Source organism: Impatiens glandulifera, chromosome 1 (assembly GCF_907164915.1).
Source record: "Impatiens glandulifera chromosome 1, dImpGla2.1, whole genome shotgun sequence".
In the NCBI taxonomy this organism is placed as follows: domain Eukaryota; kingdom Viridiplantae; phylum Streptophyta; class Magnoliopsida; order Ericales; family Balsaminaceae; genus Impatiens; species Impatiens glandulifera.
Genome location: NC_061862.1, coordinates 147,623,361 through 147,649,542, shown reverse-complemented (window position 1 = coordinate 147,649,542; position 26,182 = coordinate 147,623,361). Strand labels below are relative to the sequence as shown.

Below are 26,182 nucleotides of genomic sequence, written 5' to 3'. Positions count from 1 at the left end.
ACATGTAGGATAGAGCTAACCCAGGTTCATTGAATGGGTCAATTTTCTTAACATTGTTAATTGTCAGAAAAACATTAGAATAATCCACAAGAAGACATCATGTATGTCTAAATTAAGTTATGGTACACCCACACCCAAATAGTGATCTACCTTATCTTATCAATTGTCTTCCTGTGTGGCTGTGATTTCAATGTCTCAAGTCAAGTCAACACATTTTTTTCTTGTAATTCCAAATTTGTTTCGTGTAAAAATTGAAATGCTTTTCGTATTTATTACTATAGTCTGTTGATGTGTGATTCATATACTCTTACATACAATTCAAAAAATGAGGTTCTGGTTGGTGCTACAACAATTGGCACTCCTCGTACTAATCATTACTACTGATGCACTTAATAATAACGAAACTGATCATGTTTCACTATTGGCTATGAAGTCCAAGATCCTCGACCCTTTTGGTGGGGGAGCTTTGAGTTCATGGAATGAGTCTTCCCATTTCTGCAATTGGGAAGGTGTGCTCTGCGGTAAAAGGCACAAGAGGGTCACTCTCATTGATCTAACCTCTTTGGGTTTGTCGGGCACCTTGTCTCCTCATGTAGGAAATCTCACCTTTCTTAGACGACTATGGCTAGACAACAATAGCTTCCATGGGGAAATCCCAAATGAAATAGGTGGCTTGTACAGGCTGAAAGAATTGGTGCTCCAAAGGAACAGTTTCCAGGGAAGGATTCCGGTCAGCCTGTCGCGCTGCTCTAGCCTCGCGTATCTATATTTTGGAAGCAATAATCTGGTGGGAACCATCCCCGAAGAATTTAGCTCCTTGTCGATGCTCAAGAAGATCAACGTATATGAAAACAATTTAACTGGAGGAGTTCCAAAATTTCTGGGCAATATCACTTCTCTTCAAGGATTCTCTGCTTCATATAATCTCTTTGGTGGAACTATTCCAAATAACTTGGGGCAGTTAAAGAACCTCGTATTTCTTGGATTGGCTGGTAATCAGATATCTGGTATGATCCCTTCATCATTGTATAACCTCTCCAACTTGATTGTTTTATCTTTACCATTTAATCATCTTCACGGGAGTCTTCCACCCTACATTGGGAACATGTTCCCGCATTTGGAACGGCTTGAACTCCATGTTAACAACTTTACCGGACAACTTCCAAATTCAATAGGGAATCTTACCAAAGTCGTGAATCTATCTTTTGCCGTAAACAAATTCAGTGGCAAACTGACGGTTGATTTCAGCAAACTAGTGAATCTCCTGATTCTTCATTTACATGTTGACAATTTAGGGAGCGGGGATTTTGATGAAATGAATTTCCTCGAGTCGCTAACAAATTGCAGCAGTTTGGAAATGTTGATCATAAATCGCAACCAGTTGAGAGGAGTGCTTCCTGATTTGGTAGGGAATCTATCATCAAATATGAATTTCTTTACCCTTGATTCAAACCAACTGCAAGGCAGGATTCCTCCAACCATCGGAAACCTTGTTAACTTGTCTTTTTTAAACATGGAAGATAACAGATTCACTGGGCCGATTCCATGTACCATAGGTAAACTTCAAAAGTTGCAGAGATTTTCCCTCGGACGAAATCAGCTTTCGGGTACTATTCCGGATTCAATTGGAAATCTTTCGTTGGTGAATGATCTCTCTTTCAGTAACAATAACCTAGAAGGGACGATACCTTCCAGTATTGCAACTGCCAAAGATTAATATCATTGGATCTTGAACAAAACAATCTGAGTGGAACCATTCCAAAAGAACTTTTCCAAGTTTCATCTCTATCGATTTTTCTCTACTTATCTCACAATCACCTGTCCGGCCCACTTCCTTCAGAGATCGGAGAACTCAAAAGTTTGGTGGAGTTGGATATCTCGAATAATAACTTGTCTGGTGAGATCCCTAGTAGTATAAGCAGTTGTACCAGCCTCGAATCACTATTCCTGCAAGGAAACATGCTCCAAGGATCTATTCCCATGTCGATAGAATTCATGAGAATCCTTGACCTGTCGAGCAATAATCTATCGGGACAAATCCCAACTTTCTTGGAGAAACTTTCCTTGATCAACCTTAACTTGTCCTTCAATAACTTCAATGGAGAATTGCCTTTACATGGCGCTTTTGCAAACTCAACTTCAGTATCCGTGTATGGGAACGATAAGCTATGCGGCGGAATACCTTCTCTACAATTTCCGAGATGCCCTGTCAAGAAACTGAATCGTAACTTCTTCTTTTCATCCAAACGCATCTATGCAATCGTGGGTGCTTCAATACTAGGAATCATAATCTTAATTTCAAGCTTTGTGTTTTACTTGCCGAAAAGGAAGAGGGAATCCACGACTTTGGAATTGTTGCCCAAGGAGTCTTTAGTGCAAGTCTCCTACGGCGAGCTCTTCAATGCAACGGATGGGTTCTCTTCCAACAATTTGATTGGTGCTGGCAGTTTTGGCTTCGTGTACAGAGGAGTTCTTGATCAGATCGGAACTCTTGATCAAATCGGAGATGTTGCCATCAAAGTACTTAACCTTGTAAACCCAGGTGCCACGAGAAGCTTCATTGCAGAATGTAAAGCGTTAAAGAACATTAGACACCGGAACCTCGTCAAGATCGTAACATGTTGCTCAAGCATTGATTTTCAAGGTAAAGAATTCAAAGCTCTAGTTTACGAACTAATGATGAATGGGAATCTGGAGGAATGGCTGCATCCATCTCAAGAAACTAGCAGACCTGAGCTCAATCTACTGCAGCGTTTAAGAGTTGCGATTGATGTGGCTTCTGCACTCGAAGCCAAGTAACATTCTTCTTGACCAACAAATGGTTGCACGCGTTGGAGATTTTGGACTGGCCAGACTGTATCATCCAAAAATGGGTATTTCCCATCACAGTAGTTCGATAGGAGTCTTGGGCACAGTCGGATATGCTGCACCAGGTATGTTAGCCGATAGGAGAACAAATCTTTTTTTTTGTTCTAATTTATTTCATAATCTTTATTAGAGTACGGTCTTGGAAGTGAAATGTCGATGAAAGGCGATGTTTACAGTTACGGGGTTTTCTTGCTAGAGATGTTAACGGGAAAGAGGCCTACTGATTTGATGTTTGTGGATGGTCTTAACATTCGTAACTATGCTAGTCAAGTCTTGACAGGAAACGCGGTTGAGATTGTAATGGATCCGGTAATTTTAAAAAGTGATATTGTTATTGATCAGAGGGACAATTGTTTGATCTCAATGGTGAAGATTGGTTTGGCTTGCTCTGAAGAGCTACCCCAGAATAGGATGTACATAACCGATGTTGTTAAGGAGCTGCACCAGATCAATGAGGCCATGTTCAAGTAAAAAATATGATTCACTTTCAACTTTAATTTTGTTTTTTTAATTGTATTCTTATTAAAAAAAATAATAAATTACATCATAGATGAACTCTTGAGTTAAAATTTGTTTTGTCTACATAAAAGAAAATTAGATCAAAATATGTTATCTTGTAACTCAAGTTGTTTTGGTAGAGGAGTGTAAAATAGATGCAAATATAGTAACATATATAATAAATTAAGAAAAATGATTGGGAGCACGACTTGGGGAGCGACTCGTACAGCGAAAATGACCTCGCTATTATACGAAAGTGACCTCGCTGTTATACAAAAGAGACCTCGTTATTATACAAAAGGGACGAGGTCTCTTTTGTATAACAGCGATGTCACTTTCGTATAACAGCGATGTCACTTTCGCTGTACGAGTCGCTCCCCCAAAGTCGTGCTCCCTATCATTCCTCATAAATTAATAATGCACTACTCATTTCGTTATGTTTGAAGACAATAGACTATTGTGTAGAGTTTAAGTAGATTATCTGATTTGTCAAATTGATATCAGATTGATTCTTAATATTGTGTTTAAATTGAGAATAACCTTAGTAATTGAATATCTAATCTGTATTGTCTATTTTAATGATTTTAACTTTTGAGTTCTCTTCTCCATTAGAGATTCCTTATCTTAGACCTAAGTAATTGGAGATTTAATTTTTTTATATTTTTTTTCAGTTTTGAAGATTTAAAATGTGGGTTTTTCTTTTTCTTCTTTATTGTAGATTAGACCTTAGTAATTGTAGATTTAATCTTTGTTTTCTGTTTTGTAGATTCTAACTTGTGGATTCTTCTTCTTTTTTATTGTAGATTCTTCATCATAACCTGAAGTTATAGCCATATTGAAGAGAACACTTAAATGTATCAAATTCGTCAATGACTTAAGCATCAAGAATTTAAGGTGATTTATAAAGTTATAGCCATATTGAAGAAGACACTTAAGGACTTTCTAGAGTTTTTTTTTGGGAAAAGGACTTTCTAGGATGCCTGCAGTAATTCCTTAATGTCATAACCTTGTAGCTACAGAATCAGTTACAAAAATAATTGTTTGGTTTTAGTTTTTAAAAAGAAAGAAAAATTCAACCCAATAGAATACAAATTCCACGTAAGCGGTTAACCTGAAGAAAGGTGAGAAACAGAATGACACCCGAATTCCAGAATGTTTCATGATAGGAATTAGAAATGAAGATTAGATCATGCTAAAAATGTCAAATGACCTATTTTTTATTTTCGAAAAAAAGAAAAGAAAATGGTACCTGATGTTTGAGGATCTATTTAGGGTTTAGGGGTGAGCAAATGGGTAAACCCAACCCGTAACCCATAACCCAACCCATATTATTTACTAATATGGGTTAGGTAACCCAAATTATTATTTTTTATTTTTTATTTAATATGTATTTGACTCATTTAACACATTTTAATCCTTTTAACACGTTTTCCATATTTTTCACGTTTTTGGCACGTTTGACACGTTTAACATATTCTTTTACATTTTTGACACGTTTAATACGTTCTTCACACGTTTAAAACGTTTTTGACACGTTTAACACATTTTTGACACGTTTAACACGTTTATGGCACGTTTAACACATTTTGACACGTTTAACACGTTTTTCATATTTTTGGTATGTTTAACACAATTAACACGTTTTTCACGATTATAACACATTTAACATATTTTGACATGTTTTTCACGTTTTTAGCACGTTTAACACATTTTGACACGTTTAACATGTTTTTCACGTTTTTTACATTCTTGACACGTTTAACACGTTTTTAACATATTTAACAAATTTTCACACGTTTTTCACGTTTTTCCCGTTTTTGGCACGTTTAACACATTTTGACATATTTTTTACGTTTTTAGCACGTTTAACATGTTTTTCACGTTTTTCACGTTTTTCAAATTTTGACACGTTTAACACGTTTTTAACATTTTTAACACATTTTCACACGGTTTTCACGTTTTGGCACGTTTAACACGTTTAACACGTTTTTGACACGTTTAACATGTTTTTCACATTTTGACACGTTTAATATATTTTTTACATATTTAATGTGGCAAACGTGAAAAACATGTTAAACGTGCCAAAAACGTGAAAACGTGTTAAATGTGCCAAAAACGTGAAAATGTGTTAAACATGTTAGACGTGTGCCAAAAACGTGTTAAAACTTGTCAAAATGTGTTAATGTGCAAAAATCATGTTAAACATGTCAAAAATATGTTTAATGTGCAAATACGTGTTAAACGTGCTAAAATGTCAAAAACGTGTTAAACGTGCCAAAAACGTATTAAACATGCAAAAAACGTGCAAAATGTGAAAAACATGTTAAATGTACCAAAACATGTTAAATGTGCTAAAAATATGTTAAATTTTCCAAAAACGTATTAAACGTGTTCAACATGTCAAAAAAGTGTTAAACGTGCCAAAAATGGGAAAAACATATTAACACGTGAAAAACGTGTCAAATATGTCAAAAACGTGTTAATAATGCCAAAAACGTGAAAAACATGTTAAACGTGTGAAAAACGTGTGAAAAACATATTAAACGTGTGAAAAACGTAATAAATATATCAAAAACGTGTTAAACGTATAAAAATGTCAAAAACGTGTTAAACGTGCCAAAAACATGAAAACCGTGTTAACGTGCCAAAAACGTGAAAACCGTGTTAAACTTATTAAAAACGTGTTAACGCGTTAAATATGTCAAAAACGTGTTAAATGTGCCAAAACGTGAAAAACGTGTTAAACTTGTCAAAAACTTGTTAAACGTATTAAAAATGTCAAAAACATGTTAAACGTGACAAAAGCGTGAAAATGCGTTATTAGTGTGAAAACGTGTTAAACATGTCAAAAACGTGTTAAACGTGCCAATAACGTGAAAACGTGCCAAAAACGTAAAAACGTGCAAAAACGTGTTAAACGTGCCAAAACGTGTTAAACGTGTGAAAAACGTGTTAAACGTGTGAAAAATGTGTTCGACTTAAAGTTGGAAGATGATTAGTTTATATTGGATTAATAATAGAGAATTAAATTAAATTTATATAATTTGGGTAATTTGGGTAACCCTAACCCAACCCAAATTAAATCCAACCCATATTCAACCCAACCCATATTCAACCAAACCCAAATTAACCAACCCGAATTAATATTTTGGATTTGGGTTAAGATTGGGTTTAGGTAAACCCAAATTATGCTCACCCCTAGATCTAATTAATGAAAACAAAGTCATCATACTAAATAAAGAAGAAGAAAACACTTTTGTCTGTTTCTGTTTTGTATTTGAAAACATTTCCAGATAAAGAAACACAATTAATAGTGTAAAAATCACATAAAATCTTAAGAAAATTACAGTTTCTAAAGTCTCGTTGTTGAAGTGCTTTCGCTACTAAAGAATGACATCGCAACTCTTGTCATTGCAATAGCAAGTGCACCCCGTTGAGTTATGGAGCTTACACTTATAATAAACTCTACATTGTTAATTAGAGTTTATTGTGTTTTCTTTTTGGTTTTGGGTTTGGGCCTGACCAAAGTTATTTAGGTTTATTACCTGAATGTTTACCTTATAAGTATGTGATTATTAAGGGTTTACATTGTTAAGATAGAATTTTAGAAAGATAAAGTGTAAGGCAAAAACTCTGTATTCCTTTTTCTTCTTCATAGTGAAATCCGGTGGTGCTGAAGTGGATGTAGCTCAATTTGAGTGAACCACTATAAATCTGTGTGTTCTTGTGTTCTTTTTTTCTTGTGTTTTTTATAGATTGTTTTCAAGCAGGTCGAATTTGGGAGATACAAATCCTAACAACTGGTATCAGAGCAGCTAGGCTAGATCTGAGCATTGGAAACAATGGCAAGTTAGAACAGTACAAGACATGGGATTGGAAGATTTGATGGGACATATTATGCCTTCTAGAGAATGCAGATTGAAGATTATCTCTATGAAAAGAAGCTTCATGTTCCTTTGAGTGAGAAACCAGAGAAGATGGATGAAGCTGAATGGAAACTCTTTGATAGACAGATTTTGGGAGTTGTCCGATTGACGCTAGCCAAGACGGTTGCTCACAATGTAACAAAGGAGAAGACCACCATGGGTCTGATGAAAGATCTTTCTGATATGTATGAGAAACTATCTGCTAACAACAAGGTACACTTAATGAAAAGACTCTTTTACTTAAGAATGGTTGATGGTACTTCTGTCACTACTCATTTGAATGAATTCAATACAATTGTGAGTCAATTACTATTTGTTGAATTTGATTTTGAGGATGAAGTTAGTGCCATGATTTTGTTAGTATCTCTACCAAATAGTTGGGAACCTATGAGGGCAACAATTAGTAATTCAGTTGGAAATGCTAAACTAAATTTGTTGAAGTTAGAGATCGTATTTTTTCTGAAGAGGTTCGTAAAATTGATTCTGATGAAACATTCAAAGGTTCTGCTCTGAATGTGGAAAATAGGGGAAGAGGTAATGATAAAAATTCAAGCGAGGTAAGAGCAGATCTATGTCAAGGAGCATGAGGAGTCAGTCCAAGTCTGGGCGTACATTTGAGTGCTGGAATTGTGGTAAACATGGTCATTTAAAGAGGAACTGCAAAGCACCGAAGAAAAATAGTGATGATAAAAATGATGCATCCAACGTTGTTACAGAATCTGTCACTGATGCGTTACTTCTGTCTGTTGATAGCCCGATAGATTCATGGGTTTTGGACTCAGGAGCGTCTTTCCACACTACTGCCCACAAAGAATTAATGGAGAATTATGTGGCTGGAAAATGTGAGAAAGTTTATCTCGCAGATGGTGAGCCACTAGATATTGTTGGCATGGGGGACATCAAATTGAAGATGGCAAATGGTTCTGTTTGGAAGATTAATAAGGTGAGACACATTCCAGGTTTAATGCGTAATTTTATCTCTGTTACACAACTTGATGAAGAAGGTCACAATTTTAGTTGTGGAAATGGTGCGTGGAAGGTGACTAAAGGAGCAATAGTTGTTGTCGAGGTCACAAAACTAGAACGTTATACACGACTTCAACTTGTAGAGAATCAGTTGCTGCTGTAGTTGATGACTCGAAGAACAGTGAGCTGTGGCATTGCAGGTTGGGCCATATGAGCGAAAAAGGGATGAAAATTCTTTTGAAGAATGGACAGATTCCAGAACTGAAGTCTGTTGAACATCAATTATGTGAAACCTGCATTCTTGGAAAACAGACACAGATGAATTTTTTAAAAAATGGGAAGGAGCTTAAGAAAGAAATGCTAGAGTTGGTACACATTGATGTGTGGGGACCTGCACTTGTTTCTTCTATTGGCGGATCACAATACTACGTGAGATTTATAGATGATTTGACAAGAAATGTATGGGTATATTTTATGAAGCACAAGTCTGAAGTATTTGCTATTTTCAAAAAATGGAAGGCTTTGGTTAAAAATGAAACAAATCAGAAAGTTAAGTGCTTGAGATCCGACAACGGAGGTGAATATATCAATTCAGATTTCAAATAGTATTGTGCTGTGAATGGGATCAGTATAGTGAAGACTGTTCCCCGAACGCCTCAAGAGAATGGAGTAGCTGAACGAATGAATCGAACATTGAACGAGCGTGCAGAAGCATAAGATTGCATTCAGGGCTGCCTAAAACCTTCTGGGCAGAAGTTATTAATAATGTTGCCTATTTGATAAACAGGGGACCCTCTATTCCTCTTGAATTCAAAATTCCTGATAAATCCTGGAGCAATAAAAAGGTAAACCTTTCTTATTTGAAAGTGTTTGGTTGTTTATCATATGTTCATATTATAATGAATGTGATAGGAGCAAGTTTATCCAAAGTCTAATAAATATTTTTTATTGGTTATGGTGATATCGAGTTTGGTTATCGTTTCTAAGATAATCAAAATCGGAAGATCATTCGTAACAGAAATGTTATCTTTAATGAACATGTTCTCTACAAAGATTGTGTTGGGAAGACATCAGATGGTGATTCCAAGTTGGAAGAGACTGGTACAGTCGATTTGAGAGATTTTTCAGCTGAATATATACCGACTGTCGAAGAACAACAATGTGTTGTTGAAGATGAAATTGTTGAGAATGTTGTTAGGATTTGTATCTCCCAAATCCGACCAACTTGAAACAATCTGTAAAAATGCAAAAAAGAAGAACACAAGAACACACAGATTTATAGTGGTTCACTCAAATTGAGCTACATCCACTTTAGTCACCACCAGATTTCACTATGAAGAAGATGAAGGAATACAGAGTTTTTGCCTAACACTTTATCTCTCTAGAATTCTGTCTTGACAATGTAAACTCTTAATAATTACATATTTATAGGGTAAACATTCAGGTAATAAACCTAAATAACTTTGGTCAGGCCCAAGCCCAAAACCAAAAAAAGAAAACCCAATAAACTCTGATTAACAAAGTAGAGTTTATTATAAGTGTAGACTCCATAACTCAACAATCTCCTACTTGGAGACTAACTTCATCATCTCTCGATCGGTAGTGGCTTTCCATTCGGTGTCTTAACGAATAAGACAACCTGAAGTTGCACACAACTTCAGTTTCTCATTTGTCACAGCTTTCGTCAATATATCAGTTGGATTCTCACTCCCGAGAATCTTCTCAAGAGCTAATACTCCATCTTCTAAAGCTGACCGGATGAAATGATAACGAACCTGTATATTCTTCGTCCTGCCATGATAAACAGGATTCTTTGTCAAATGAATGGCACTCTGACTGTCGCATCGCAACACACTTCCCTCGTAGTCTTGACCCAATTCTCGCAAAAAGGGTTGTAACCACATCATTTCCTTAGCAGCTTCTGTCACAGCAACATACTCTGCCTCACAACTAGAAAGAGCAACAATCTTCTGCAATTTTGAAACCCAACTGATTACAGTACCTCCCAGAGTATAAATATACCCTGTTGTGCTCTTTCTACTATTAACATCACCACCATTGTCAGCATCAACATATCCTTCCAAACCCATATTAGACTTTCGAAAACACAAAGCGAGACCCATACTTCCTCTTAAGTATCGTAGTATCCATTTTACTACTTCCCAATTTTGTCTACCCGGATTGCTCATGAATCTGCTAACAACTCCTACTGCATGTGTTATGTCTGGTCTTGTGCAAACAATCGCATACATAATACAACCAATGGAAGAGGCATACGGAACAGTTTCCATGTAATTTTTCTCCTCCTCTATTGAATGTGACTGATCATTAGATAGTCTGCAGTGACTAGCTAAGGGGGTAGTAACTGGTTTTGCATCATACAAATTGAACTTGCTAAGAACTTTCTTCACATAATCTTCTTGTGAAAGCTGAGAACTTCTTCATCCCTGAAAATTCTCATCCCAAGGATTTGTTTAGAAGCACCCAAATCCTTCATTGCAAACTTTTCAGACAACTCTTTATTGAGTTTGTTAATCTCATACAAGCTTGCTCCAACAATCAACATGTCATCAACGTAGAGAAGAAGAATAATGTACGATTTATCAAACCTCTTGATATAGCAGCAATGATCAGCTTCACACCTCAAAAACTTGTTACTTTTCATGAAGCTATTGACCTTCTTGTACCATTGCCTTGGAGCCTGTTTCAAACCATACAGACTCTTCTGAAGCTTACACACAAGCTCATCTTTTCCTTTGATTTCAAATCATGCTGGTTGTCGCATATAAATCTCTTCATCTAAATCACCATGAAGAAAAGCAGTTTTGACATCCATTTGTTGAAGATGAAGGTCTTCTTTCACAACCAAACTCAAAATAGTTCTAATTATTATCAATTTAACTACTGGAGAGAAGACCTCATTGTAGTCAATACCTTCTTTCTGTTGAAATCCTTTCACAACCAATCTTGCCTTGTACCTCATGGTTTTATCATGTTCTTCTTTAATCTTGAAGATCTATTTGTTGTGAAGTGCTTTCTTTCCCTTTGGTAGCTTAGTGAGCTCCCAAGTTTAATTCAACATCAAAGAATCCATCTCATCTTTCATAGCAGACTCCCACTTAATCGATTCATCAGATTGTATTGCTTCCTCATAACATTCAGGTTCACCTCTATCTGTCAACAAGATATAGTTCAGAGATGGAGACCACCTCTCAACTGGTTTTCAATTCCTTGATGATCTTCTCAACTGTATAACCGGTGTATGCTGATTTACCTCTGGGGCCACGTTCTCAACGATTTCATCTTCAACAACACATTGTTCTTCTTCGACAACCGGTATATATTCAGCTGAAAATTCTCTCAAATCGATTGTACCAGTCTCTTCCAACTTGGAATCACCATCTGATGTCTTCCCAACACAATATTTGTAGAGAACCTGTTCATTGAAGATAACATTTTTGCTACGAATGATCTTCCAATTTTGATTATCCCAGAAACGATAACCACTCTCGATATCACCATAACCAATGAAAAAACATTTATTAGACTTTGGATCAAGCTTGCTTCTATCACATTCATTAATATGAACATATGATAAACAACCAAACACTTTCAAATAAGAAAGGTTTACTTTTTTATTGCTCCAAGCTTCTTCAGGAATTCTGAATTCAAGAGGAACAGAGGGTCCCCTATTTATCAAATAGGCAGCAGTATTAATAGTTTCTGCCCAGAAGGTTTTAGGCAGCCCTGAATGCAATCTCATGCTTCTAGCACGCTTGTTCATTGTTCGATTCATTCGTTCAGCTATTCCATTCTCTTGAGGCGTTCGAGGAACAATCTTCACCATATTGATCCATTCACAGCACAATACTCTTTGAAATCTGAATTGATATATTCACCTCCATTTTCGGATTTCAAGCACTTAATTTTCTGATTTGTTTCATTTTCAACCAAAGCCTTCCATTTCTTGAAAATAACAAATACTTCAGACTTGTGCTTCATAAAATATACCCATACCTTTCTTGTTGAATCATCTATAAACGTCACGTAATATTTTGATCCTCTAATAGAAGAAGCAAGTGTAGGTCCTCACACATTAGTGTGTACCAACTCTAGGCTTTTTTCTTGAGATCCTTCCCAATCTTTAAGAAACTCACCCGTTTCTGTTTTCCAAGAATGCAGTTTTCACATAACTGATATTCAACAGACTTCACTTCTGGAATCTGTCAATTCTTCAAAAGAATTTTCATCCCTTTTTCACTCATATGGCCCAACCTGCAATGCCACAACTCACTGTTCTTCGAGTCATCAACTACAGCAACAACTGTTTCTTTAAAAGTTGAAGTCGTGTATAACGTTCCGGTTTTGTGACCTCGAGCAACAACAATTGCTCCTTTAGTCACCTTCCACGCACCATTTCCACAACTGAAATTGTGACATTCTTCATCAAGTTGTGTAATAGAGATAAAATTGCACATTAAACCTGGAATGTGTCTCACCTTATTAATCTTCCAAACAGAACCATTTGCCATCTTCAATTTGATGTCTCCCATGCCAACAATATCTAGTGGCTCACCATTTGCGAGATAAACTTTCCCACAATTTCCAGCCACATAATTATTCATTAATTCTTTGTGGGCAATGGTGTGGAAAGACGCTCCTGAGTCCAAAACTCATGAATCTATCGGGCTATCAACAGACAGAAGTAACGCTCATTGACAGATTCTATAAAAACATTGGCTGCATCATTTTTATCATCACCATTTTCTTCGGTGCTTTGTAGTTCCTCTTTAAATGACCCTGTTTACCACAATTCCAGCACTTAAATGTCTGCCCAGACTTGGACTGACTCCTCCTGCTCCTTGACATAGATATGCCCTTACCTCGGTTGAAATTTCTATTATTACCTCTTCCCCTGTTTTCCACATTCAGAGCAGAACCTTTGAATGTTTCACCAGAATCAATTTTACGAACCTCTTCAGCAAGAATACGATCTCTAACTTCAACAAATTTCAGTTTAGCATTTCCAACTAAATTACTAATTGTTGCCCTCATAGGTTCCCAACTATTTGGTAGAGATGCTAACAAAATCAGGGCATTAACTTCATCCCCAAAATCAATCTCAACAGATAGCAATTGATTCACAATTGTATTGAATTCATTCAAATGAGTAGTGACAGAAGTACCATCAACCATTCTTAAGTAAAAGAGTCTTTTCATTAAGTGTACCTTGTTGTTAGTAGATGGTTTCACATACATATCAGAAAGAGCTATCATCAGACCCATGGTGGTCTTCTCCTTTGCTACATTGTGAGTAACCGTCTTGGCTAGCGTCAATCGGACAACTCCCAAAACCTGTCTATCAAAGAGTTTCCATTTAGCTTCATCCATCTTCTCTGGTTCTCACTCAAAGGAACATGAAGCTTCTTTCCATAAAGATAATCTTTAATCTGCATTCTCTAGAAGGCATATTTGTTCCATCAAATCTTCTAATCCCATGTCCTATACTATTCTCACTTGCCATCATTTCCAATGCTAAGATCTAGCCTAGCTGCTCTGATACTAGTTGTTAGGATTTGTATCTCCCGAATCCGACAAGCTTGAAACAATCTATAAAAATGCAAGAAAGAAGAACACAAGAACACACAGATTTATAGTGGTTCACTCAAATTGAGCTACATCCACTTCAGCCACCACCAGATTTCACTATGAAGAAGAAGAAGGAATACAAAGTTTTTACCTCACACTTTATCTCTCTAGAATTCTGTCTTGACAATGTAAACCCTTAATAATTACATATTTATAGGGTAAACATTCAGGTAATAAACCTAAATAACTTTGGTCAGGCCCAAGCTCAAAACCAAAAAGAAAACCCAATAAACTCTAATTAAAAAAGTAGAGTTTATTATAAGTGTAGACTCCATAACTCAACAAATGTGGCCCTAGAGGTAAATCAGCAAACACCGGTTATACAGTTGAGAAGATCGTCAAGGAATCGAAAACCAGTTAAGAGGTGGTCTCCATCTCTAAACTATATCTTGTTGACAGATAGAGGTGAACCTGAATGCTTTGAGGAAGCAATAAAATCTGATGAATCAGTTAAGTGGGAGTCTGCGATGAAAGATGAAATGGACTCTTTGACGTTGAATCAGACTTGGGAGCTCACTGAGCTGCCAAAGGGAAAGAAAGCACTTCACAACAAATGGATCTTCAGGATTAAAGAAGAACATGATAAAACCATGAGGTACAAGGGAAGGTTGGTTGTGAAAGGATTTCAACAGAAAGAAGGTATTGACTACAATGAAATTTTCTCTCTAGTAGTTAAATTGATGACAATCAGAACTATTTTGAGTTTGGTTGTGAAAGAAGATCTTCATCTTCAACAAATGTATGTCAAAACTTTTTTTCTTCATGGTGATTTAGATGAAGAGATTTATATGCGACAACTAGAAGGATTTGAAATCAAAGGAAAAGATGAGCTTGTGTGTAAGCTTCAGAAGAGTCTGTATGGTTTGAAACAGTCTCCAAGGCAATGGTACAAAAAGTTCGATAGCTTCATGAAAAGTAACAATTTTTTAAGGTGTGAAGCTGATCATTGCTGCTATATCAAGAGGTTTGATAAATCGTACATTATTCTTCTTCTCTACGTTGACGACATGTTGATTGTTAGAGCAAGCTTGTATGAGATTAACAAGCTCAAGAAAGAGTTGTCTGAAATGTTTGCAATGAAGGATTTGGGTGCTGCTAAACAAATCCCTGGGATTAGAATTTTTAGGGATGAAGAAGTTTTCAAGATTTCACAAGAAAAATATGTGAAGAAATTTCTTATCAGGTTCAACTTGTATGATGCAAAACCAGTTACTACCCCCTTAGCTAGTCACTTCAGACTATCTAAAGATCAGTCGCCTTCAACAGAGGAGGAGAAAAATTACATGGCAACTGTTCCGTATGCCTCTGTCATTAGTTGTATTATGTATGCGATGGTTTGCACAAGACCAGACATAGAACATGCAGTGGGAGTTGTTAGCAGATTCATGAGCAATCCAGGTAGACACAATTGAGAAACAGTAAAGTGGATACTACGATACTTAAGAGGAAGTACGGGTCTCGCTTTGTGTTTTCGAAAGTCTAATATGGGTTTGGAAGGATATGTTGATGCTGACAATGGTGGTGATGTTGATAGTAGGAAGAGCACAACAGGGTATATTTATACTCTAGGAGGTACTGTAATCAGTTGGGTTTCAAAATTGCAGAAGATTGTTGCTCTTTCTAGTTGTGAGGTAGAGTATGTTGCTGTGACAAAAGCTGCTAAGGAAATGATGTGGTTACAACCCTTTTTGTGAGAATTGGGTCAAGACTACGAGGGAAGTGTGTTGTGATGCGATAGTCAGAGTGCCATTCATTTGGCAAAGAATCCTGTTTATCATGACAGGACGAAGCATATACAAGTCCGTTATTATTTCATCCGGTCAGCTTTAGAAGATGGAGTATTAGCTTTTGAGAAGATTCCCTGGAGTGAGAATCCAGCTGATATGTTGACGAAAGCTGTGACAAATGAGAAATTGAAGTTGTGTGCAACTTCAGTTGGTCTTCTTCGTTAAGACACCGAATGGAAACCCACTACCGATCGAGAGATGATGAAGTTAGTCTCCAAGTGGGAGATTGTTGAGTTATGAAGCATACACTTATAATAAACTCTACATTGTTAATTAGAGTTTATTGGGTTTTCTTTTTGATTTTGGGCTTGGGACTGACCAAAGTTATTTAGGTTTATTACCTGAATGTTTACCTTATAAATATGTGATTATTAAGAGTTTACATTGTTAAGACAGAATTTTAGAGAGATAAAGTGTAAGGAAAAAACTCTGTATTCATTCTTCTTTTTCATTATGAAATCTGGTGGTGGCTGAAGTGGATGTAGCTCAATTTGAGTGAACCACTATAAATCTGTGTGTTCTTGTGTTCTTCTTTTTTATGTTTTTAAAAAATTGTTTTCAAGCATATCGAACTTGGGAGATACAAATCCTAACACACCCACCATCAGCAAGACCAATGCCTGCCCACAAAAGCCGGTACATTTGTAGATTGAACGGTTCCTTCCTTAAAATCTGTAAGACTGTAATAATAAATCATGTCTTGATAAAACTACTAGTATGTATGATGATATTCCCATGATTGCAAAAGACCTAGCTTTTCATACCATAGCGAAATATTTCATTAGAGACTGATTCCGATAATTTAGTGAGGGTAAATATATAACTCCTAGCAAGCACAACTGCAGTCACAATTTTTAACCATATAGCACAAATATTTCATGTTAATGGTGGATGAGAAAGATTTCATACGATTGGTCGAGAAACAGAGTATTTCATGTCAACTTGAACCACAAGATGAGGAATAGCTGCTGATTCTTCAATCAAACCTGTCAAAACAAAACTGCCTGGATAATTATTATTAGTCTTAGATCATTCATTGGCTAATTAGACTAGAAAGACTTCAAATGTTCAGCTTCCTTTGTATGTCAATTCAAGTTGGGGACAGTGCTTCATTGATCTAAATAATGCTGTTGAAGTTGGCAAATTCATTTGATCAATAAAGTTTAATTTTGTCAAGAAAATAAGATTCTGGAAAATATTTCTAAGATGTTTTATTACAACCCATTATTATTATTCATTCAATCAAATCCTTCATCTACTCGTATGTATATATCTCTTTAATAATTCTTATTTTGATCTAGTCGTCATGTTTTTAGAATAAGGAATCTCAATACATACAAGCATTTTCTTAATAATGTGATAATAAAAGAAAAAAAATTATAATTAATTAAGTTCAAGATTCTAATAGTCCTGAGTTCCTTCATTTTTTTTTTATAAAATTGTAAGAAATTGTCCAACATTTTCTTAAAAGTTAATTTTTGAGTTGCTGATTAATTATCTAATTAAAATACAGTAACAAATAAACATATATATATATAGAGGTGCAAAGGACAGATAAATAATATTGTGTTTTTCAAAAATAAAAGTAGGTCATTTGTAAATTTATTAAAAATAATAAACAAAACTTAAAAAGATTATGTTTTTTTTCTTTCTTTTAGTTCGGTCGATTAGTACACCTAAATACACAAGTCTGATTGATCAAGGATGGTTGTGATAGTTCAATCAATTTTATGAAAAAAAAATACTTAGAATGAAATAGATATGTACTTTTAATTAGATGAATTTTGTTAAAAAAAATGAAATAAATATATAATATTATTAATATATTTGATTTTCTTAATTTTATAAATATATAGATTTATTTCTTCATAATAATATATTAGATTAAAAGAATATTTTTTTTCAATAGAAAAATATAAATATTATAATTGTTCCTAATTTATTTAATGGGCAATTTCTAAACACTTTAATAATATTTTTTAAAAATATCTACTTTTTATTTGGAGTATTTTTTTTTTGTAATAGAATTTTTTAATATGTTAAATTATATATATATATATATATAATATATAAAAGAATAATCTTATCATAATTTTTTTAGAATATAATTATCATCTCCAATCAACATCTAATATTGGACTAATTTTAATAACAATTTTGGCCCATAACACAACTCATAACTGGAGTGTTATCATTGATTATTTTGTACTTAGTTCATACACATAATGGCAATTTCAATTATTATTTAAATTAAGGTTATTGATTTTTTTCTCTACCTTTTATTTCAAACAAGCATAAATTTGATTTTTTTTTATCGAAATTTGAAATGTTGCAATACACAACAACAGTCTTGGTTAGGTTTTGCGCATTCTAAACAAGACTATAATAGTAATTTTGATGGTTTGTCATTACTATTTTGTTTTTATGAACAATTTAGATTATATTGTTGTGGGAATGAAATTTGATGTTTATTGGAAAAAATCGTAGCGTAATTAGTACTATATTTTTTAAATAATAAAATAAATTAAATGTTAATTCACTTGAAGTGAATGAAAACTAAAATTTGAGTTGAGATAGTTATCCCATACTCAAAAGCAGTATTAATTAACATTCACAATTTTTCAATGGTATCAATAAATCCTTTTCTAAATTATAAGAATGGAGTAATTAATGTTTTGGATATAAAGTCTGGAATGTAAAGTAAAGTAAACCAGTATATATAGTTATAGATGTAGGGTTTATGCTAATTTTTTAAAATGAGAAAAAGAAAAGGAAAGAAAAAAAAAGTATGTCCTTGAAGCTCAACTATCAAATATATATTATTGGGGTGTCATGTAACTTGTAATTTAGCTACCTTAATTTCTTAGATAATATAATGATACATGAATTAATTAGAAGGGTAAATCCACCATTTATAAATATCAAAATAATTATTTTAAATAAATAAAATCAAAATCAAGGCTAAACAAAATTTAGATAATTAATTGAATTAATTATTATATTAATTAATCATAATTAATTAAAATAAAGGTAAAATAAATAAAATAAAATAATTTGAGATAAATTCATTTTATCTCAAACTAATTTTAAAAGGGTCAAATAAATTAAATAAATTAAGATAAATGTTGTATCCATTTAAATCTCAAATTTATTATTTATAAAGTCCCAAAAATAAAAAATAAAAACAAAATAAACAAACAAAATAAATATTTGTGTATATTTAAATATTTTGTAAGTTATAAATAAAGTCAACGGAATAAAGAAAAATCAATTTCAAACAAGTTGTAAGGCCGTAAAAAGGTCGTGATATAGTGCAATCGAAAATAAGAAAAACAGTTGCATCAAATCAGCGCTCAGACATCATCCAACAGACATTAGAGGAATGCGTCGCCCGCTACAACGAAAGCCAAGCGCTTCTGCGTAGCACATGATTAGTTAACGCATAGCCCAACGACGTTAGCCCAGACGCGAACAAAATGCTCGAGCACTAACGAACCACTGACAAAATGTTGCGCCCAGACGTGCGTTCGCATTTTGGCCCGAAACGACGACGTTTCAACTCGAGTTTGTCTTCTTCTTCGTAACGAACTAGATGAACATCGACCGTAATCTTTGATTTTTTAAAGATTGAACTTCGTCGATACTCAACCAAATTGGCTAATTTAAAAGCTTAAATGATCACTATAATCTGATGATAATTTCACCTACAATCATAGGTCCAATTATGGCCTAAATGGATGAAGTTGATCAGCAATAACAGACAAACGTCATTAATGACATTTTTTCTGAAATTTGGCATGGCCAAGATAAAGGTAATGATGAGAAACATAAATCTCAAATCCAACTTTAACAAAATCCACCGTTTTAATTTTTTTTTTTTTTTAAGTCTCTAAGGTTCATTTATGGATCATTATAAAGCTTCATAAAGAGTTTCAGAGTGTTCTCTAACTTACGGTATAATTCTCAACAATTCTCGACATCAATCATATGTACTAGAATTTAAATATTATTTTATAATTTTAAATTTAAGAAAAATTAATATATGTCAAGAACTTAAACAATATTTGGTTAAATAAAACGTAAAAAACTAGTTTTTCAAAAAATAGTCAAAATTTATGAAGTAGAGACTGTTTTTAACAAGTACGGTATATATAGTGCGAAAACTCTTTTATGAGTATCACCAAACATCGAACTCAGTAAAATTTCTGATAAAATTACGTTGATACATGTATACACATATTTTGTTGATTTTAAATTAAAAAATTAATTAGAGACTTTTTAATAAATAAATAATTATTTTAAATTAATTATTTTAAATTAATTTAAAATAAAGATTTCTTTTAATCATAAAAAGAAAAATAGAAAAGATTAATTAAATATATCATAAAAATTATTTTTAAAATATCAAAAATACATTTTCTTATAAATCTTTTAAATAATAAAATTTTAACATGCAAATCAAGGAATTTCATAATAAAGTTTTTTATCAAGCTCTCCGGGAATAAATGAATTTCTAGACATTATAAAAAGGTATATCCATATATAATAATATTTTCATTAAATCTAGGCCTAAATTAAACCAAACAAATTAAAATAAGTATTTGAATACCAAAAAATCCATAGACTTAAAAAGAGGTTTTAATAACATTTGAATCGAAAACATTTCTTCTTTACACAACTAAGTAATTTAAAAAAAAAATGTAAGATTTACCTAGATATTATTAACAAAAGTTGAGCACTTAAAAAGTCCATGTTACCATTAATTTAATGTTCAAGACTTAATTGGTCCGAGTTCCTTCAAATTTTTTTATAAATTCATAAGAAATTGTCACTTTTTTTTTAAAAGATAATTTTTGAATTGCTAAATTATCTAATTAAAATAAGGTAACAAAGAATTAAATAAAGTAATATTGTATTTTGAAAATAAAAGTAGATCATTTAGAAATTTATTAACAATAAAAACTTTTAAAAATATAAGTTTATTTTTTTTGGTTTGGTCGGTTTGTAGTTGTACACTTAAAATTGATTTGAAAAAATTCAAACAATCTAATTTGATTTAATAATCAGTTAGAAGAATGTTATAGACCATTCAATCAGTTTATTCATTCACCAAATAGACGAGATTATACCTAAGGAATCAAAAGACACCGATTTGATTTGACGGTTTGACCGCCACTAGACTAATGAATCAACTATTGAGTTTGGTACAACAGTTTCATAAATCATGGTCATTCGGTTTGATTAATATGTTGGTTCAGTTTAATTTAGTTATACTTATCGGTTTAAAATTTGAGTTCCACTTTCTTAACTCTCTTTTTGTAACTTTCAATTCATTAAAATTCCTAAACTAAAGGATGAAGCTCAATAAAAAAAATGAGTACACTTTAAGTGGATAAACATCTGTTTGCGTTTTAGATTCAAAATGACATATTTTTCTAGTTTTACATGGAGTGAAACAAGAATAGAGTGGGATAATATTTATAATTTTTCTTTGATTTCGCACAAAATACTAATAAAAATAAATAAATATATAATATTATTAATATATTTATTTATTTTAAAATTTTATAAAAATATAGATTTATTTCTTCGTAATAATAATAATACAATATCAATAGAAAAGTGAAGAAGATGGTGAATTTGAAAACTGTTTCTAGAAGAATAGTAATTTTTTGTTTTAGATAATAGAAAGAAGATTGCACTCAAACTTTGAAATTATTTGAAACATGAATAGACAAGGAGTTGCCCTGCATATGAATGATCAAAGTTTGAGTTGATCAATTTTCTTAACATTATTCATTGTCAGAAAGTTTCAGCTTAACCAATCCATTTGAATAGTACACAAGAAAACGTCGTGTATGTCTAAATTGATCAACCTTACCTTATGCACTGCCTTCAAATTTTCTCTGTCAAAGTCAACACATGTAGTTTCTCTTGTTATTCCAAATTTCCAATTAGTCAAAAGTCAAAAGTCTACCCATATTCTTACTTTGTTTCGTGTAAAAGTTGAAATGCTTTTAGTATTTATTATCATCATAGTCTGCTGATGCATACTCTAACTAATACAATTTCAAACATGATCAGTTTCTGGTTGGTGCTACAACAATTGGCACTCCTCATAATAATCATTACTACTGATGCTCTTAGTAATAACGAAACTGATCATGTTTCACTATTGGCTATGAAGTCCAAGATCCTGGACCCTTTTGGTGGGGGAGCTTTGAGTTCATGGAATGAGTCTTCTCATTTCTGCAATTGGGAAGGTGTGTTCTGCGGTAAAAGGCACAAGAGGGTCACTCTCCTCAATCTAAACTCTTTGGGTTTGTCGGGCACCTTGTCTCCTCATGTAGGAAATCTCACCTTTCTTAGACGACTGGTGCTATACAACAATACTTTCCACGGGGAAATACCAAATGAAATAGGTGGCTTGTACAGGCTGAAAATATTTGTGCTCCAAAAGAACAGTTTCCAGGGAAGGATTCCTGCCAGCCTGTCGCGCTGCTCTAACCTCATCGATCTATCTATTGGGTACAATAATCTGGTGGGAACCATCCCAGAAGAATTAAGCTCCTTGTCGATGCTTAAGAGGATCTTCGTATACGAAAACAAATTAACTGGAGCAATTCCAAAATCTCTGGGCAATATCACTTCTCTTGAAGTATTGCATGTTGGAGATAATCTCCTTGGTGGAACTATTCCAAATAACTTGGGGCAATTAATGAACCTCGTACAACTTGGATTAAGCCTTAATCAGATCTCTGGTATGATCCCTTCATCATTGTATAACCTCTCCAACTTGAATTTTTTATCTTTACGATCTAATAATCTTCAAGGGAGTCTTCCGCCCTACTTTGGCAACATGTTCCCGCATTTGGAAACCCTTCAACTCGATTTTAACAACTTTACAGGACAACTTCCAAATTCAATAGGGAATCTTACCAAAGCCGGGGTGCTAACTTTTTCCGATAACGAATTCAGTGGGAAATTTACAGTTGATTTCAGCAAACTAGTGAATCTTGTGAATCTTACTTTACAATATAACAATTTAGGGAGTGGAGATCTTGACGGAATGCATTTCCTCGAGTCGCTAATAACTAATTGTAGCAGTTTGGAAGTATTGAGCGCAAATGGCAACCAGTTTGGAGGAGTGCTTCCGGATTTTGTAGGGAATATATCATCAAATATACATTTCTTCGCCCTTTCTTCAAACCAACTGCAAGGTAGGATTCCTCCAACCACCATTGGAAACCTTGTTAACTTGTCTTTGTTAGACTTATCAAATAACAGATTCACTGGGCCGATACCTAGTACTATAGGTAAACTTCAAAAGTTGCAGAGATTTTATCTCGGACGAAATCAGCTTTCGGGTACTATTCCAGATTCAATTGGGAATCTTACTTTGGTGAATGAGCTCGATTTCAGTAACAATAACCTAGAGGGGACCATACCTTCCAGTTTTGGCAACTGCAAAAGATTACTATCACTGGATCTTGAGCAAAACAACTTGAGTGGAACCATTCCCAAAGAGCTTTTCCAAATCTCATCTCTATCAATTTTTCTCGACTTATCTGACAATAATCTGTCCGGCCCACTTCCTTCAGAGATCGGAGAACTCAAAAGTTTGGTGGCCTTAGACATATCAAACAATAATGACTTGTCCGGCGAGATTCCTGGTAGTATAAGCAGTTGCACGAGCCTCGAATTCCTACTCCTGCAAGGAAACATGCTCCAAGGATCTATTCCCAACTCGATGGAATTCATGAGAGGACTTCAATTTCTTGATCTGTCGAGCAATAATCTATCGGGACAAATACCAACTTTCTTGGAGAAACTTTCCTTGATCAACCTTAACTTGTCCTTCAATGATTTCAATGGAGAAGTGCCTTTACACGGGGCTTTTGCAAACTCAACTTCAGTATCCGTGTATGGGAACGATAAGTTATGCGGCGGAATACCTTCTCTACAACTTCCAAGATGTCCGGTCAATAAACTGAATTGTAACTTCTTCTTTTCATCCAAACGCATATATGCAATCGTGGGTGCTTCAATACTAGGAATACTATTCCTAATTTCAAGCTTGGTATTTTACTTGCGGAAAAGGAAAAAGGAATCCACCTCTTTAGAATTGCTTCCCAAGGAGTCTTTCGTGCAAATATCCTACGGCGAGCTCCTCAATGCAACGGATGGGTTCTCTTCCAGCAATTTGATTGGTGCTGGCGGTTTCGGCTTCGTCTACAAAGGAGTTCTTGATCAGATCGGAGATGTTGCGATCAAAGTACTTAACCTTGTAAACCCAGGTGCGACAAGGAGCTTCATTGCAGAATGTAAGGCGTTAAAGAACATTAGACACCGGAATCTCGTCAAGATCGTAACATGTTGCTCAAGCATTGATTTTCAAGGCAACGAATTTAAAGCTCTAGTTTACGAACTCATGATGAATGGGAATCTGGAGAAATGGCTGCATCCATCTGAAGACACTAGTAAACCTGAGTTCAATCTACTCCAGCGTTTAAGAGTTGCGATTGATGTGGCTTCTGCACTTGATTATCTTCATAATCAGTGCGAACCCACGGTTATTCATTGTGATCTGAAGCCAAGTAACATTCTTCTTGACCAACAAATGGTTGCACATGTTGGAGATTTCGGACTGGCCAGACTTTATCATCCAGAAATGGGTATTTCCCATCACAGTAGTTCGATGGGAGTGCTGGGCACAGTCGGATATGCAGCACCAGGTATGTTAGCCTATAGCATAATAAATCCTGTTTTATTTTATTTTTTTGTTGGTCTAATGTATTTCATCATCTTCATTAGAGTACGGTCTTGGAAGTGAAATGTCGATGAAAGGAGATGTTTATAGTTATGGAGTTTTGTTGCTAGAGATGTTAACGGGAAAGAGGCCTACCGATTTAATGTTTGTGGATGGTCTTAACATTCGTATATTTGCTAGTCAATCTTTGGCAGGAAACGCAATTGAGATTGTAATGGATCCGACAATTTTAAAATGTGACATTGTTATTGATCAAAGGGACAATTGTTTGATCACAATGGTAAAGATTGGGTTGGCTTGCTCGGAAGAACTACCCCAAAATAGGATGTGCATGACCGATGTTGTTAGGGAATTGGAACAAATCAAAAAGGCCATGTTCAAGTAAAAGGAAGGGTTCACTCTTAACTTTAATTTTGTTTTGGTAATTGTATTTTCATTATGTAAATAATAAATTACATCTTAAATGAACTCTTGAGTGAAAATTTATTTTGCCTAATTATAAGAAAAGCATATCAAAATATGTTGATAATGTAAATCTGAGGAGTTGATCGATACGAGTGTAAAGTAGAATAATAGATCCAATATAATAATTAAGAACGTCAAAATTGAAAGTGGAAGAAAATCACACACATCTATAGTATTATAGGGATTAGATACAATTTAAAATATGAATTTCGGTTAAACTAATTAGAATATTGAACAAAATAAAACAAAATATCAACTTAAATTTGAGTGGTGTAAAGTAAAATGAAACAGTCTCACATACTATGAAAAAACATGGAAGGACCATTAACTAAATGATATTTTGTTACATACAAAGATGAAAATATAAACTAAATAAGTTTAAGATTTCTATTTAGTAAGTGTATTTAATAAACCACAAACATTGTTGAAAAATTAATCACTAAACAATGAGTTATTATATTAAAAAATTGTTATAATTGAAATTAATAAAGAGATTATAAAAATAAAAAATAATGTACGAGAAGATTGAAGTTAGGAGACCTCCATGCTCCATATGAAAAATTTGAGACTTTCATATTGCGTAGGTCACATTAAATGAATGAAACTTTTATTTAGAAAATAGTTTAACACCCTTTTATTAAGAATTCTAAAAAGTGGAAGGGCCAAAAATAATATCTAAAAAAATCTTAGCTTTAATTACAAGATACAAACAAACGACCTTAGAATTTCTGAACGGTAGCAATAAAATAACAATACAACCAAATATTACAATTAATGTTCTCAATCTTTATTATTATTTTCATATTCGCCTTGTAGGCCATGTTGCTTTCTTCCATAACCTACCTCTGTATGAACTTGTACTGATCTGATAAAAAAAATCTTTTTCAGAATTATAAGACTTTTATTAATGCTTTTCTATACTTCAGTTTTGTAAGTTTGAGGATCAACAACCTTAGTTTTCTCCTCACTTTTCTCCATTATTATTTAATTTATTTATTTCTTTCTTCTTTTGTTTTTTCCTCTTCTTTGTCTTTAGATTGAACTTCTTCCGAATCCTCTATTTCTTCAATTTCATTGCTTTCTTCCTCTACATTTTCCTCATTTTTGTCTTTTTTATCACTATCATTGACTTTCACAATATGCTCTTTCATTATTAATTATTCCATTTCATCTTCCTGTTTTATCGCTTCCAGTGCTTTCAGGATTTTATGCTCTTCTTCAATTGTTTTTGCATAATTAGTACTAACATGTTG

At 33.9% G+C, this 26,182-nt stretch overlaps 2 protein-coding genes and 1 pseudogene across 2 annotated transcripts; all 3 read left to right on the top strand.

Annotated features, from left to right (window-relative positions):
* The first annotated feature begins 325 nt into the window (after positions 1–325).
* Positions 326–1,717, top strand: LOC124910080 (putative receptor-like protein kinase At3g47110). Its single transcript, XM_047450706.1, has one exon. It carries the CDS (start codon positions 326–328, stop codon positions 1,715–1,717), a length of 1,392 nt encoding a protein of 463 aa, XP_047306662.1.
* Positions 1,718–1,952: 235 nt separating this feature from the next.
* LOC124920061 lies at positions 1,953–3,431 on the top strand (annotated as a pseudogene).
* An 18,339-nt stretch (positions 3,432–21,770) lies between these two features.
* Positions 21,771–24,872, top strand: LOC124910073 (putative receptor-like protein kinase At3g47110). The gene is made up of 2 exons (XM_047450698.1): positions 21,771–24,429; positions 24,509–24,872. Exons 1-2 carry the CDS (start codon positions 21,771–21,773, stop codon positions 24,847–24,849), a joined length of 3,000 nt encoding a protein of 999 aa, XP_047306654.1. The 3' UTR covers positions 24,850–24,872.
* Positions 24,873–26,182: the final 1,310 nt, after the last annotated feature.

What these genes read in the sequence shown, in the direction of transcription:
- LOC124910080 (XM_047450706.1), top strand. Translation starts at nt 326, where the DNA reads ATGAGGTTCTGGTTGGTGCTACAACAATTGGCACTCCTCGTACTAATC.
- LOC124910073 (XM_047450698.1), top strand. Translation starts at nt 21,771, where the DNA reads ATGATCAGTTTCTGGTTGGTGCTACAACAATTGGCACTCCTCATAATA. An exon ending in AGTCGGATATGCAGCACCAG is followed by an intron (nt 24,430 to 24,508) that starts GTATGTTAGCCT and finishes CATCTTCATTAG; the next exon opens with AGTACGGTCTTGGAAGTGAA.